The sequence below is a fragment of the Ambystoma mexicanum genome, chromosome 1p, assembly GCF_040938575.1.
Source record: "Ambystoma mexicanum isolate Mex_15411 chromosome 1p, UKY_AmexF1_1, whole genome shotgun sequence".
Classification (NCBI taxonomy): Eukaryota; Metazoa; Chordata; class Amphibia; order Caudata; family Ambystomatidae; genus Ambystoma; species Ambystoma mexicanum.
The window spans coordinates 740,141,772-740,158,970 of NC_090921.1; the positions used below are offsets into that span (position 1 = coordinate 740,141,772).

General features: G+C 47.4%; 1 protein-coding gene across 1 annotated transcript in view; it reads right to left on the reverse strand.

Moving 5' to 3' along the window:
* Window positions 1-14,189, reverse strand: part of LOC138580049 (methanethiol oxidase-like) — a 293,543-nt gene extending 279,354 nt beyond the window's left edge. Inside the window, exon 1 of the mRNA XM_069650285.1 lies at window positions 14,115-14,189. Coding sequence (XP_069506386.1) covers window positions 14,115-14,118 — 4 coding nt within the window. The 5' untranslated portion in view covers window positions 14,119-14,189. The remainder of the gene's footprint in view (window positions 1-14,114) is intronic.
* Between the last annotated feature and the right edge of the window lie 3,010 nt (window positions 14,190-17,199).

Consider the following 17,199-nt stretch of genomic DNA (forward strand, 5'->3'; position numbering starts at 1 on the left):
GAATAATATGGTTTTTAGAGACTTTCTAAAGGCTAGGAGTGATGTTTCCTTCCTGACTTTGGGGGTAGTAGGTTCCAGGATTTTGGTGCCAATACTTCAAAGCTAGTACCGCCGGCTTTGGCTCTGTTAAAGACAGGGACCGCGAGTTAGTCAGAGTAGAGTTCTCGCTTGGGTCTGAGTGATTGTGAAGGGTGTATCCGATCAGCTAGGTATTGGGGCGCTGATTGGGAGATACATCTGTGTGTGATTGTGAGCGCCTTGAACAGTATGCGCTCTTTGATAGGGAGCCAGTGGGCATCTTGTCTGGCCTGGGAGATATGCTCTCTCCTGGGGATACTGAGAGCAGCTCGGAGAGCATTATAGGTGTAACACATCCATGGCACAGCCCGCCACAACACAACATCATACGGCTTGTGGGCCACACCCCTAACACCCTACCCAGAAAATACAAGTACACCACAGAAGTATCTTTGGCACTGCACACACCATGCAGGGATATCACACATCCACCCTCACAGTATCCATGACACAAGCATGTGTGCACCATGCCATGTCCCCCACCATGTCCCTGGCACAGCACTGTCATCAAAAAGTCCACACATTCATATCTGTCTCATCAATTCACACGCATCACTGATGCCCTGCCTTTCTGACTCCCTCAGGCAAATCATCTGGCAATGAGGATGGCCAGCCTAGTACATCGTTGTGCACCAGGCCTCGCCGCGGAAGGACCACCACCACATCGACACAGGTCTCCACAGCCTCTACAGGCAGATGTGAAAGTGCTACCCCAGCCGCATCCCTCCAGCACCAATGATCTTCCGCCACCTTTGATTGTCTTCCTATCAGTAGAGGGCCAAGGTATAAAGTTCTCTTCTCTGTCAAGCCCGTACAAAACAGAGTGAGATTTTTAAGAGTTTCTTGTGTCCCCTCTAGGTGACAGAATCGTCAGACGTCTGAAATTCCTTGAGGAATCCAACACCTACGTCTTGTGTTCTGTTTTCATCGCAATTGACAGTCTGTATAGATTTTTTTCCTTGATAGTCTTTACCCAATCATCCTGCCATAATTTCCATTTTACCCTGGCTGGGTTGGAAAACAGATCTTCCAGCCGGACTTCCAAATGGGTTAGCAGGGCAAGACAGCTGTTTTCCCATTCCTCAACCGTCTCTGTGACAACCTGGGTATCACTGATCAGGCTCTGGCCTGGCTGACCTCTTTCCTCTCAGATCGACCCTCCCAGGTCTAACTTGGGTCCTTCCTTTCATCTATCTTCCGCTCTACCTATGGTGTTCCCCAGGGGTCTAACCTCTCGCCCTGGCTTTTCAACCAATACCTGGCAACTGTGGCCCACTGCATTGCCACTTTCTGCTCAAATGTCCAGTGCTACACTGACGGCACTCAACTCATTTTCAGGCTGCCCTCTGCCACCTCCTCTCCCTCTCTCATCTCTGATTGCCTAACTGCCATTCAAGATTGGTGTGCCGCCAATGATCTTTGTCTGAATGCCAGCAAGACGGAGATCCTCCTCATCGGCACACCTTCACCATCCTTTCCCCTCACTCTCTGGCCAGCCTCCGATGGCCCTCCTCCTACCCCACCTGCGAGGCTAAGAACCTCAGGGTCATCTTTGACTCCACCCTTTCCTTCTCCGCCCACATCTCTGAGGTCTCTAAAAAATCAAATTTCCTACGGCACCTCCTCAGAGGTACTCTGCCTTTCCTCTCCTTCCCCCAGAAGCTCATGGTATTCCAAGCTCTGGTTCTCTCTAGCTTGGACTATTGTAACAGCCTCTTTATAAATCTACCTGCCTCTCCTCTCCGCCCTCTGCAACTAATCCAGAACAGGACTGCGAGACTTGTCCTTGGCCTCAAGCCCTGGGATCATATCTCTCCAGCTCTGAAATCTCTCCATTGGCTCCCAATGGATGCAAGGATTAAATTCAAAACCCTCTGAATTGTCCACAAGGCTTTCTGGGGCGTGGGTCCAAAATTCCTTCAGCTATCCCTCCGCAAATAGCTCCCCCCTCGAGCTCTTCGCTCCTCTACCTCCAATTCCCTCAGGGTCAGTCGTTTTTCAAAGAAACGAGCTGGGGGTAGATCTCTGTCTTTGGCTGGGGCCTCCCTCTGGAACAGCCTCCCTGCCACTCTAAAACTTGAGGAGAACCATCTCTGGTTCCGGAAGCACCTCAAGACCGTCCTCTTTTCTTCTGCCTTCGCTCCCCCTCTCCCCATGCTGAACTTTTCTCTCTTGGCACCGTGCACCTGGCCACCCTCTGTCCTCTGGGCCCAGGTACCTGCTCACCCTGCCTCCGGGACACCCCTTGCACTGGGGTCTGTATCTGTACCCATACAGCCCCCCCCTTTTTCTTCCTGCACTTATCAGACTTACCCTGTCTGCTGCCTTAAACCTAGCACTTGCAAATTGCTGGCTGCACTACCACTGTTTGTTGCCTTTACTATTTATTTACTGTTATTTATCTGCTTCTCCTCTGATTCGCGCTTTCCACTTCTCCCTCTTTCCATGCACTTTCCCCCTCCCCCTCTCCCATGCACTTGAGCGTTCTTAATGTCACTGGGCCAAGTAAAATCGCTGTTTTGTTCTCCCCTGCTCCCGTCACTTGCCACGCTCTGAAACACTTGTTTACGATCGCGATAGAAATAAAATATCATTATCAATATCAATTCCAATAGGAAAGTCGTTTTTTTGGAACTCAATACTCTTTCCAATATTTGGTAAGGTTTTGTGGTGTCCTTCCAGGAAAGAGTCTTCCAGGTCACCTTTGCGTTTAATGATATCAAATCCAGTTCAAACCGAATCACTGCCGTTGGGATCGAATTGGGAAGATTAAGAGTCTTCTGCCAAAAGACTCATTGCAGGGTAAACCATAGATTCCAAGAGGTTAATGGGACACCCTCGGCTCCATAGGTAAGAACAGGTGTGACTTTTCCCCTGAAGAAGATCATAATGGACTCCAAGGAAAACTTCCTAAACTTTCTGTGTAGCAATCTCCCTTGGGTGTTCAAAGTGGTCAGTTTAGCTCGTAGACCCTTTTGGCGTGACAGATAAATATTACTGTTTTAGATGAACACGCCCAAGTAGGTCACTTGATCAACCTCTGTTTACGGGCTTTGCTTAAAGAACCACTTCAGCGTTCTTCTCTCCCAGGATCATAATAGTTGTTTTCACAGCATTCATCTTAAGCCCGTTTTTCGTTAAATATTCATCTAGGGCCTTAATACTCTGTTGTAGTCCCCCTGGGGTACAAAAAGCACCTTAACGAGTCACAGCTCATGCGGGAGAGTGTGCAGGGCAGTTCAAGATGGAATGCATGGGCACTTGGGCGATGCACACATGTCATAGTACAAATGTCACGCAGGGTGAGGAAGGGCAACAGCGTCATGTCCTCAACTGCAGCAACTATAGCCATGTTGCTCCAGGTCTTCCTGGACCGAAGGCCCTTGTCACCACCACTGGCTTCCTCAACTAGCACCACACCAGGGAGTTCAGTGCAGAGCAGCACAAGGCGGCGCTCCACGCAGCTGTCTCACTCTGCACATAGCCGCACACTGGAGCATAAAAGGGGCCGCAAATAGGCCATGGGCCCATAGGTGCCCTGTCAGAGAATTTTGCAAATGTACATAGTTATACAGGATAGGAGTTGGCTATAGACAGTTCAGGGAGGGGTGTGGGGAGGGATAGTTGGGGAGGGGTTGCGGGGAGGGATAGTTGGGGAGGGGCTGTGGGGAGGGTTAGTTGGGTTGCACAGTATTAGTAGTGTAGTCATTTCACAATTGTACATAGTTTCAAATCACAAAATATAATTGGTGTGGCAAACAGAAGAAATGACTGGGCATTCATGAATTATTCAGTGTGAATGTATTTATTTACGTGCAGTGCCCAGTGTGCAAGGTGTCCTGTGCCGCGTGTGTGACAGGTGATCAGAAGTAGTGCTGTATAAGTTCATCACGTGAAACACGTCTATCCATGCCTTCACGGCGCTGGCCAATTGCCTGATCATCATCACAGTCATCCTCAGCCTCTAGTGGGTGCATGTCCATGTTGGTGGGGCAGGGGGACATTGCGCCTGATGCACATGTTGTGCAACTTGGCACAGGCAAGCACTATCTTTCCCACCTTTTCCGGGCTGTACATCAGTGCTCGCCCTGACCTGCTCAGACAGCAGAACCTCGCCTTCAACAGGCCAAATGTCTGTTCAATTTTGCCCCGACTACGTACATGTGCAGGATTGTATGCCCGCTCATGGATGTTGTGTGGTTGCCTCATGGGTGTCATCAACCATGGCATCAGGGGGTAACCAGCATCACCTGCACAAGGGCAACACAAAGTGTACGATGTCATTCTTCTGTCCATGTCATGTTGGCACTGGCTCTATAGTGTTCATTTGCGTGGACAGACATGCACATGCAAAATGTAGTTCCACAACCATATGTCCTTTATCAGGTACCTGAAATGCACTATGTCAAAATGCGTGTGGGGTGGGTGGTCTGCAGTGGCATTCACTTGGGCCATTCACAGAAAACATGACCTCTGACCTTTTTTAGTACAAAAGACAGAAATTGAAATGCTGGATCTATCATTATTGTGTTATGAAGTAAAAGTTAAAAAGATGCCGATGCACTAGCGTACTTTTAGATTTGAAATGAGATGCATGTGTGATTGTGTGGTTCAAACAGGGTGGAGACATGGACAATTGGTATGTTGACAACACTGTTATGTGGGTGGGTGCAGAAGTGTTCTCTGTCTGTGCATCAGATGTTGTGTGTTTGCTTGACTGTGTTATTGCTTCTTGTTCTGATTCTGTTGTGGTGCATTGTGGTACAGGTGGTTCATGCCCCCCTCCCCAATTTAACTGTGCACATGGCCTTGTAGTTAGACTCATCCAGCAGCCAGGTACACTATGTTGTTTGATGCCCCCCCCCAATTCAACTGTGCACATGGTCTTGTAGTTAGACTCACCCAGCAGCAAGGTACACTGTCCACTGTGACCTGCCATGTACTGAGGCAGCGTGGAGTTGCTCAGCACCATGAGTCATCGGTGGAACCGGAAAATCTGGCAGAGCAATGGGTGATGAAGAGGCGGGCATCGCACACCATCTGCAAGTTCAGTGAATGATAATGTTTTCTGTTGTGACACACAGCCTCCACAGCATGCTTGGTCACCAGCTCCACATGTGTGCAGTCAAAAGGCACCAATGACATTCGGCATGCCTGCAAGGGCATGGAAGGCTATTTTCGTGACATTGACCTGGTCTGCTGTTCTGGGTAGACTGATGTGGTCTCGACCTTGACGCAGTAGTGCATCAGGAACAGGACACGTCGAAAACAGGGTTGCGATATCGCATTCAGCTCGCCAACTGTGTGCTGGTATGTGCCTGTGGCAAGGAAGTGTAGCACAGACACTACCTTGAGCAAGGGGGGGCGGGTGGCTGTGCGTACATTTATGAGGCTTACCAGATCATCATGGATCAGGTACACTATAAAAATGATGGTGTCCCTGTCTAGCCGGTACATGGTGTGGATCTGACTTTTGCTCAGGTTTAATGGTGTGGCCCTTAACCGAGGGATTGGTGGCTGTCGGCGTGGTGCAACCGGCTGGACAATGAGGTTTTGCTGGGCGATGATGGCCCTCCTTCTCCTCAAGCGCATCCGCTGCATCATCTGCCTCCCTGCCTCTTCAAGTAATAGTCCTGCAGGCATGGCCTCCAGCTCCAGTACTGCTACTGCTAGCATTGTGGTGTTGTAAGGGGCGTGTGAGTGGTCCTTTTGTGTTGTAGCACTGCTGATTTGTAGCACCTGTGCTGATTTTTTCCACCTGTGGCATGTTTCTAAACACATGAATCTACTTAACGCCTGGTCCGCAATGCCAGTGTTTCTGGCATCAATTTCACGTTGATACCGGCATGTCAATGCGGGTAATTGCATGTCCATGCTGCTCGTAATGTGCACTTAGTAACGCCATGGTGGTATGGCAGGCACGGCTGCCGTGTCACTCCACAGATACCGGCAATGGTGTTGCCAGATGCAGTGGGTCACTTGCGGTACCGGTGTTACCGGCATCTCAACTCAGACTATGTCAGTCCGGAAAAAGGTACCGTTACGGAACTACCGGCACCGTTGTTTCCAGACTGGCATGCTTATAATGAGGCTCAGTGACTGTTATTGCAAGCCATTTACTTTTCTGCTTTTTCCGTTACTGGATTTAATGCAGCATCATAGATTATTGCACGTGTGCAATGTATAGCACACATGTACAAAACCAAATGCCCTTTTTGATTGTCTTTTTACAATTTGACATTAACTACCATGCTAGGCTATGCATTGACTTCATGTCTACCTTTACTTGTCTTAACCCTATTCTAACTTTCAGAAGCCCCCTTTTTAATAAATACAGGCAGTTTGGTAAAATGTGTGTTTAGTAGTAGTAGTTTGACATTAATATGGCGCCTTTATTCCATTAATATAGCCTCAACACGCTTTTTGGGGCTGAATGCCCTCAGGGGACGGTAGTCCAATGTATGGGGAAATTGTCAGTAAGAATGAGATGCGAGTACGCACTAAGCCAAGATGGGGGAGTTGGGTGGGCTGAGCGTGCCCAAGTAAGCTACCCATGATGGGCAGGCATGTGTTTGGGCGCTGGGATGTGGACAGGAGAGTGCGCAAGTGCAAGAGACTCGCTATGTGTCCCGCTGCACTGAGCTTTCTTTGTAGGTCATCGGTGCATTGTAATGCAGGAGACTCGGAATGTGTCCAGCTGGATCGAATTTTGTCGTAGGTTGTAGCTGCATTCGGATGGCAGGATGTTGTGCTTCAGAGGTGAGTGCGTGCAGGAGTGTGGCTGTGCCTGCGACTCAAGTTCCATAAGTATGGATTGCCACAGGTTTAAATACATTGGCTAACTCCAGTTACTACCTAGATTCTGACCATTCTCATAGCTTCTCAGCTGGTTAGTGGACTTATCTAACGTTTCTTTGTTAAGAAATGCAAAAAGGTATTTTCATTCTGCAAGCACACACAAAGCACCAGTGAGCTGCCTAGATCTATGCTCTCTTCCATGTCAATTGCAAAATGCCCCACAAAACAGTTTGAAATTAGCTGCATTATTTTCAGATGTTAACCCACCAAAAAGTGTTTATTTTTGGTAGAATGTGATTTTTTCATCACATCATATATGAACTCTGCATTTGTCAAACACTTACACACAATTGGCAACCTTTACACACATTACATGTTGTTATACGTCTTGAAAATAAAAGGGCAATTTTTTGCCTTTGCTGAATTTCATTCTGTTTTTTGTAGTCTCCCAGCCAAGATGGGGGAATAATGTCACAATTGTACACTTTTTGCTTAACATATTTCTGTCAGGATTTATATATTTGAGTGGGTACCTTACTATGGTATGTGTACTTTTCAAGTCATCTTCATAAAGCAGTGCATTGTTGAAAGTCAGACATGGGGTTGAGGAGCGGAAATTATGAGAGGCAAGTGAGTCATGAATATTTGCCCAAGATGTGACAAGAGAGGTTGCAATCCTGGCGACTGGTACAGTTATTTTTCCCTGATTGTGGCCATGTGCTGCTATTCAGGGCATAAGTAAAGGATACATGTGGGTGGACAGCATAACATTTTTCAGAGAGTGGACGCAACCCCATTGGGTGTTTTTGAGGTCGGCAAACTTGCTCAAGCATTTGGCTACCAGGATTTCACCCAGTTTGTCATGTTTCCAGTGCAGACACACAATTATCATCAAAGCACATGCTTGTATTGGGATTTTGTTATACAGGGAATATTTCACTACATACTGCTGGGTTTAAAAGGTGAGCACCTTTTATACTTTCCCAGCGTATTTATTGGAACATGTCCTCTCTCAGGTTATTTTTCTGTTCATTACTTTTTTTGAAAGGCCAATAATAATAATAATAATTTGGCATTTATATAGCGCTACGAACCCTCAGGTATCTGAGCACTGCTTATTATTACCCACGGTGTGTGGTGCTCATTTATCGACCTCGGAAGGATGAAAGGCTGAGTTTGGCCCTGCCGGGATTCGAACCTGCGTTAGCAAGCTCTGCATGGATGTCAAAGCAAGCGCTCTACTCGCTGTGCCACTTGACCAGCACAAAACGACAATGCTCGTTTTGTCTAATGCACTTTCTTCTAAGGGGAAAGGTCAAATAAACTAAAAGTGTATCTTTCACTTTAAGATATGTTCACTCACCGTGTGTATATTCTTGGGTGCCAGCTTTTGATTTTCGCATTGGGAGCATACATTCCCACACTGAGTGAAGGGACGGAGCATACTCATCCCCATGTCAAAACACCACGTTTTACAGCACATGTTGCCGCAGAAAAAAGGAAGGAAGACATATGATAAACAGGAAGGTCTAAACGTACAACATCCTAGCAGCAGTCGCCTTAACTGCTCAGCTGCCTTTGCAACTTTCTGCTATAGGATCCCCAGCTATTCTACACTGGCAAACAGGGGAGTTGCTAGGTCTGGAAAAGACCCAGGGCTAAGCTGATGTCGGAACTGTCAGGACTCGGGTCTAGCTAGTCTTTTGGCTGTAGCTCCTGAGATTCTATCTGGGGCTACAACCAAAAGATCAGGGCTATAGCCCCCTTAGCCCCCCCCTAGCAACGCCCCTGCTGGCAAACATCTTTGACCTGCTCACCCCCTCCAATCAAGGCTCGGGGGGTACATTATTGAGGCTCCCTTCTCATTCTGTAGTTAGCAACACTTGATAAACATAGTTATTATTTGCTTTTTTGTTTACAGACAAAATAATCCTCATCTGTAGCTTCTGAAATAAAAACATATTGCTAATTTGGCCAACATTTATTTTTCATTTCTTTATTTTTACATTTGTAAAGCGCACTAAGCCCATAGTTATCTAGGCGCTAGTGTTGCCCATATATACACACAATAAAAATTAAAACAATTGTGAAACTTCTGTAAAAACAGCAGTTTCATTTGGCAAAACACAATCACCATATGTTTTCAATGCCTTCCACAGATAGTGTTTTCAAACCAAAATACCTTTTGTAAACAGTATTTCTACCAATTACATCTGGGAAGAGATATAATTGGTAGAAATTACATCTTAATACTTCTTAAAACGAAGAAGTCCAGGGATGCTGCCTTTCTTTTCCTGGAATTCTCTCACTCCTGCGATAAGAGCCACTACATCGACTGAAGTCTTTAAGAAAGAGTTGAGAACTGTCCTTTTCTCATAATCTGTGACCCTGTCGCATACGATCTGCCCTTCCTGGGACTTTCCTGATATCCTGTTTTCTTATTGATGTTGTGTATTGTACATTGATGGTTGTCTATGTCTCAGCGCCCTTAAGCCTTCGGGTACCTGGCTGTGCTATACAAATTCAATAACATAACAGAACATAACATAACATGTGCTCAAGTTCCTGAATTGCAGACTGGTCGCAAATCCGGGCTTCTCCACTTGACCAAAAGTCTGTACAATGTATTCAGCTGTCTGCTACTTCAAAATAAATCCTCTCTCCCGATTTTGCCACATAGGTAAATATTAATATTTATAATTAATATACTGGACGTGACAGTGTATTTGTCTACTACCTTACGCATGGCAAAATGTTTCTAATTTAACTTCCAATGATACCTTTGCGTACTAAAAACTCATTCTGTGATATCACTGATGCCACTATTTATGCAAATTAGTGGTGCCCACAAATCTTTTGCAGCCCGGGGCCTCACAAATCCTAGGGCCGGGCCTGATTGGCTACTCTTCACAGTTCTTCTAAATGAAATATATTGGCATCTCTCATAGCTCTTCTAAATGCCTCAAGTATTAGTCTGGTGGAAGGTGGCGAAAGCATGCGAGCGGGTAGCCGCGCCTGCTATTGGTGTCCACCGAAGTTGTGCTTACCTACGTGCCTTGATGTTATACTCAGCGTTTTGCTTTTGGTGTGGCTGCGAGTTCTGAGTCATCCAGTACGCTCCTAGAATTGTACTTTACCATGCTCTGCAGAGTAAACTGAGGAGACACTGCCTGTGACCATGCCTAAGTGTCGTAAGGAAAGTGGGAAGGAGGGAGGCTCGTCAGGTTGCTGCAGGGAATAAGCAGATTTTGAGGGCCTTCCCGAAGTACAGGTAGTCCTCGCTGCGGCAGATGTTCAGTGGGAGGGATTCGCTCCGAGGGAATTCCAGAAGGTGGGAGCTTGGATGGAGGAGGATCCTCCAACTCCAGTGGAATTGAAAAGGGGATCACAAGGAGGAGTGCAGAGCCAGATCTAAGGTTTCTGATTGGTTGGTGGCATGTTAGCTTGTCTTGGAGGAATTCTGGGCCAGTCTTGTGGAAGCTAGTGTACTGCTCTAAGAGCTGGTATGATGTGTTCTCTGAGTCAGAGGGCATGGAGGAGTCTAGCTGCAGAGTTTTGGATTCACTGATCTTTTCAGAACTAATAGGCAGGAGCACCCAGATAGAGGGAGATGTCGTAGTCTAAGTGGGAGAAGACAGTAGTGAGGACTGCTGAGGCTCTGTGAGGGAAGGAGCGGTAAGAGAGTTTTCACCTGAGGATGCGTAGGTGGAAGTGACATCGGAATTGTACGATCGGACCGAAAAAAAAGGTCTGACCGTACAAAAAGTACAAAAGATGCTACCACCAAAGGTTCAAACACCGAAAGTTCAAACCTTTGGTGGTAGTATTGTAGGTAAGTATAAAAAAAAAGACTGCCGGGGAGTCCCCGGCAACACCCCGCTCACTATACTGTGTGGTATAGTGAGCGGGGTGTTGCGGGGGGACAACTCCGCAGCACACCAGAAAATAAACAGGTGCTGCAGGGGTGTCCCCCCGCAATGCCCCGCTCACTATACTTTACAGTATAGTGAGCGGGGCGTTGCGGGGGAAAGCCCTTCAGCTCCCGACAAAAATTAAATTTAAAAAAAGAAAAGTACCCTGCGGCGCCGGTTCCCGATCACGGAAGTGAAAGGGAACAGTTGTCGCAGGGACACAGCCTGAAGAAAAGGTAAGTAGGGTTTGTTTATGTTGGGGGTGTGGGTGGGGGGGTATGTCATGGGTGTGTCGGTATGTAGGGGTTTTGAACGTGTGTTCGCATGGGAAATGTACAAACCTTTTGTGATTCGTACATTTCACATGCAAACTTTTCAGCCGTGGGAAAATCAGCCGCGGTTGGATCACGTAGATCCGAAGTGACAGGTTCTGGACACTGAATTAATGTGGTGGGAGAGTGATACGTCCGAGTCCAAGGTGCATTGCAGGTTTTTTACAGAGATGGATGCTGTGGGCGGTGCTCCTTGGGAGGGAGGCCAGGGAGTGGGTTGGGGAAGGAAGGATGTCTTACAGCAGATTATGATTTCAGGGTTACCAGGGTTGAGGAGGAGGTAGTTGGCGATCATCCAGCAGTCTAATTCAGAGAGACAGTCAGCAATGTCAGGACAGGGGGAGGCTGGCGATGGGAATTTTGAAAATGATCTCTGTGTCACACACATAGTTGTAGCAGGTTAGCTTATGAGAGCGGATGAGTGAAGGGAGGGGACTAAGGTAGAGGTTGAAGAGGAGGGGAGAGAAGGAGGGAGGAGAGCGAAGCTCCCTGTGTGACCCCTCTGGGAACAGTGCAAGGGAGGGAGGAGAAAGGTGGGAGGAGAATGATTTGAGAGTGGTTGGTGAGGAATGAGGAGATCCCTCTTAGAGCGGCATCCCTGATGCCTAGAGAGTGCAGTCTCTCCGTGAGGATTGTCTGGTTGATAGTGTCGAAGGCAACAGAGCGATCCAGTACAATAAGTGCAGACAGCCTCCAGAGTCTGCTGTTCTTTTTAGGTCATCCCAAATGGAGACGAGGGAGGATTATTTTCCCCGGTAGGGTCTGAATCCGGATTGGGCAGAGTCGAGGAGGCAGTTGGATTCTGTGTAGAGGCAGAGCTGCGTGTATGCTGTGCATTCCAAGAGTTTGTCAATGAATCGGGTGTTGGAGATAGGCCGGTAGTTAGAAGGAAGGAGGAGGGTTTGAGGGATAGTTTATGAAGGGATTTTACAGGGGAGGTTTTGAAGGCCTCAGAAAAGAGGCCCAAAGTAAGAGAATGCTTAATGATAGATCGCTCAATGCTGCCTGCACAGGTTGGGGATCAGATGTTCTTTAGGAGTGAGGGAGGACAGGGATCTCCAGTGGAGCCAGAGGGGCGGCTATGGGATAGTAGTTTCAGGAATTAATGCTGAGAGATGGGAGGGAAGGAGGAGAGGATTGGTCAAGTGGGCAGGGGGGCTGGGACAGGATGAGGAAGGGAAGAAAGGGGAAAGGAGGAAGATAGTATAGTGGTGATGGAGAGGTATCTTGTGATAGCGATGTTGTAAAAGTGAACTGACAGGGCATTGCATAGTGTTTGGGAATGGGGACGGGGGGGCGGGGGTGAATCAGCTGGGCATCTTGAAATCTGCGATCATCCTGTGGAGTTCCCTGCTAGGGTTACGGGAGTTGGAAATTCAGTTTCTATAGAAGGATCCTTTGGCTTTCCTAATTCCAATCCTATAAACCCTGGCCTGTCTGGCATAAATGGCTCTGTTTTGAGGGGGGTTTGCCTTCCAAGCATGCTCCAGGCGATGCTTGTAGGTTTTGAGGGCTTTGAGGGTTGGTGTGTACCATTTGGGGTTATGGGGGATGGGCGTCTCATCGGCGTGAGTGGGATGAAGGCATTGGAGAGTCAATGGTTGCAAAGTTCAATAAAGGGAGGTTCTTCATGGAGTGTGAGGTCTGGGGGGAGCATTGAAGGTTGGGGTTTATAATGACCTTATTCCAGGGAGGCATGACAGAGGTAGAGGGGGAGAGAAGGGGCTAGGGAGACGAGGAGGGGATGGAGGTCAGGCAGGAGAAGAAAATGGCAGAGTGGTCAGTCCAGATTAGAGGACAGGGAGGCAAGGTGGAGATCAAGTCTGTGGAGCTGAATACAGCATTGAGGGTGTGTCTTGCTACGTGCGTGGGGTGTGATATCTATTGGGACATGTTCAGAGCATCCACGTTCTCGATGAGTGGGTGGGTCATAGGGTCTGTAAAACATGACAAACCCATGATGCTTGCACATTTCTTACCTGCACAAGACAACCCGACTTCTGTATATTGTCCTACACGTCTTTACATCACAGAATTGTTTCACACAAGCATCTTGTGACTAAAATGTGCAAGTGTGCATACATTATTACCACACTGTTTTCTTGTCAATAAATTAGATACGGCGCAGACTAGCTGGAGAAATCAGGTTTATGGGGTGCAGACATTTACTGTGCAGTACACACTGACTTTGGGGTGCTAATTGCCCCTTCCCAGTGAGGAGTGGCTTGTCAGGGAAAGGGGCCAGTAGCACTCTCCATTTCACACTTGTGGCTGCCCCCAGACCAGTAATAAAAGAAAATACTTGAAAAATACCTGGGGAATGTCCTGTGAAGCCCAGCTATTTGCTATTCTCGTCTTCCTTCCCTCTTCTGCATAATGTAAAAGTACCTCGGTGTAACAAGGCCTCATGCCCTGGGGTTATGTCCGCTTAATAAGTGTATACATAAATAAATAAATAAATAAATACATTCTTCATCACTAAGTACCAGCTTGTCCATACAAATCAACCCTTTTGTTTGTATTTCACGGAGGCAGATCCCAGTGTTGTACACTTCAAAAAAGCACACTTGTGCTTGTTTTCAGGTACGAGGGAGTGTACCACACAGCAATTTGAGTGTCACCGCCAGATTACCGCCATTTCAAGGAAGAGCACCTGCAGAAATGCTCTCAGCGTTACGACAGAAGAGCCGCCTCCTCTACGATAAAACGTGTCTGCTTCTACGTGCGCTTCCGCCTTTCCTCTTCTACTGCTCGGACAGTCCAAAATGAGACTGTCTTACTAGTTAGCAATGCTCATTCGTACGATTCTTACGAATGAGAATTGCTAACTGGCTGCAGCAAGCGCCCGGAAAGCGCAACCAGCATTAAACGCTTTTCAGAAATCCCCCCAAAAATGCAATCTTATCCCCACTGATATTTGACGTGAAACTGCATAGAACCGAGTATTAAGGGGCGAAGAATAAAAGAAATACACGAGAAATAGTCAACATCTTACCCATAATGTGCTGAGGCGGGTTCTGCAAGCTCGGAAAAGTACTCGGTCTCCGTCCTCACTCGCTTAATGTTCTGCGCACCAGCACCTGCGGCGGTAAGCTCAAGCAGAGGAGGAGGAGCTCAAAGGAGCGAGCTAATGAGGGCCAGTGTGAGCCCGAGGGAAGGTGCGACGTGTCCGTGGAGGCAGGGTGGACTGGGGACTAAAAGAGGCCCTGGAAATAATTACTGGGGACCAAAAGAGGCCCTGGAAATAATGTTCAAAGTGGCCCCATATGACACATTTTCAGCAAGCGCAATGCTTTTCCTATAAGAAGATTTGGAAATACCACACAAAAGAGGCCCAGGGTGCAGATGCCCACCGGGAAATCTCCAGAGTTCTCTATAGGCCAGTCCACCCCTGCGTGGAGGAGCTCCGATCATAGGGGTAGCAGATTAGGGGAGGAGGCGAACATGATCGGACAGGAATGGGATCAGGACTGCAACTAGACTACCATTTCAGGGGCTATCCCTACAAATGTTGCAAGAGCGGATAACTTAGGAGACTGGGGGCAAACGTACTTGCTTTGGGGCATGTCATTTCTTGACACTTTCTAATGAGTCTAATCCAGTGCATCTTCAATGTTACAAGCAGTTAACACTCTCCTTCAGCCTTAAACCAAACACTTAAAAACTGCTGTGAGAATGAGCTGTCCCCTGCCCTCCCTCCACTCTTGCAATCATTTACCTGAAATGCAAGTACTAACACCCCAGCACGACTTCAATTGCATAAAAAAGAATGCATAGGATTAGGCATGTAGGCACTAACAATAAAAGGCTTCACAGTAGAAATTGCTGGACCTTTAACTGCAGCCGCGGCCACCGTTTATTGTCTGTGCCCTGTCCTGCCACTGGTCTGTAGCTGAGGTATTACCCAAATTGACCTTTTACAATTGACCTTTTGCACAATTGACCTAATTATAGTGGTCCTAATTGACCTCCTACACAATTGACCTTTATATTATTTATTTTATATATGTATTGGGTTGGTTTTGTATTACATATAATACACGGAGATTGGGTGGGGGTTGCAGGGGTTTTTGGATTGGATGGGGGCTGCAGGGGGTTTCCCCTGCATATATGTCCTAATTGACCTTCTAAATTAGGTCAATTCTCCCGAGGTCAATTAGTATACAACCGTAGGTGAGGCAGGTCAAGTCAACATAACCCATACTTTCAGGGGGAGGGCGGGGAAGGGCAGAGGGTGGTGGGGGGATTTCAGGGAGGTTACATTAAAAGAAGTGAGCCAAGCGCCAAACTGTGACGGAAAATATCTGAATAATTGCTATAGAATGGGTCCATGTCTGAAGAGAGGCTTATTTGGAGCACTGAACATTGCGAGCAGAATCACTTGCAGGGACTTGCCATTTTGGCATGTAATGCTTAGACTCCACAGAAAATAATTTGCCTCTGGGGCGGGGCACACACTGGTGAAGTGGGAGAGCCGGACTTGTGACAGTGGAGCACATATCTTCCCAGCTGCAGTGGGCAAAACTATTATTTGCTGAAGGTCCTATTGCAATTGAAAACCCCATCTGCCTTTGAGGTGCAGTAGAAAAAAATATTGAAAAACCCATCTGCCTTTGGGGTGCAGTAGAAAAATATGTGATTGTGTTTTGCTAGGTGTTGTTTTTGCTGTGTTTCGTGATTGCATTTTTTTATTTGTTTATTTTGTTTATTTTGTTTTGGGTTTATATAAAAATCTTTCACAAATGGTACATTCATGTTCTTATTTACAGTTAGTTACTTACAGTTAGGTCTTCTTCTATTCAAGAGCAAACGTTTTCATTCTATGGTACAACTATATACATTTAAAAATCATTACATGGCAAACTGTCTATATTACAATATATTTCGAGATTGCTTTCTGTATCTTAGCTTTTTTGTTTTAAAATGTTCATTCGACTTCCAGATTAATGGGGGTCATTACAAGGTTGGAGGTAATGAAACAACGATGCCGGTAAAGGATTACCGGCATCGCATACCGTCCGGGCTATTCCGACCTAAGACCCCGGTATCAGAGGCACCGCTAATAACGGTATCTCTAATAGCGGCAAGGGCGCGGGCACGCGGCCCTTCAGGCCGGCAATACCAGCATGCCGTTAATGGGAGGACATCACAAGTCAGGCGGATGTGCAAATACCGGCATCATGAAGACGCTAATAGCGTATAACGGCATGACGGCAATACTGGCATCGTGAACCAACTGTAAAATGCTATGTGCAGTGTTCCCAACTGCCACAGGTGCACACAATCAGCACAGGTGGAAGCAATGGAGTCTGGGCCAGCACAAAAGGAGCACACCCACACACCACACCCCTTCCCACACCAAGATGTTTCCAATTGTAGTAGCAATACTGGGGATGGAGGACATGCTTGCATTGCTACACCAGCAACAGCAGGCACCACAGAGGAGACAGGCCCAGCATGCCCCACCAGTGCAGCCAGTGGTACCTCGCAGGCAGCCCCCAATCCCTCACATCAGAGCAAGTCCATTCAACCTAACCCCTGAGCAGATCCACACCTTGTACCGTCTGGACCGGGACACCATCACCACCATCGTGGACATGATACACGATGGACATGATACACGACGACATTGTCAACCTCATTGAAATACGCACCGTCATCCCCCCTCTACTGAAGGTAGTGTCAGTGCTCCACTTCCTTGCCACAGGCACCTACCAGCACACAGTGGGGCACATGCATGCCATATCACAACCCTTTTTTTCTTGAATTCTGAACCAAGTGCTGGATGCCCTCCTGAAACACACAAGGGACTACATATCCCTACCACAGACTCCCCAGGAGATTTTTGATACAAAAGTTGGCTTGCATGCACTGGCAGGCATGCCAAATTGTATAGGTACCTTCGACTGCACCCACGTGGAGTTGGTGGTCCCGCATGCCATGGAGGTGGTGTACCGCATCCACAAGCAATACCACTCCATCAATATGCAGATGGTATGTGACGCCAGCAAGATCATCACACATTGTTGTGCCCTATGTACCCGCATGCCATGGAGGTGGTGTACCGCATCCGCAAGCAA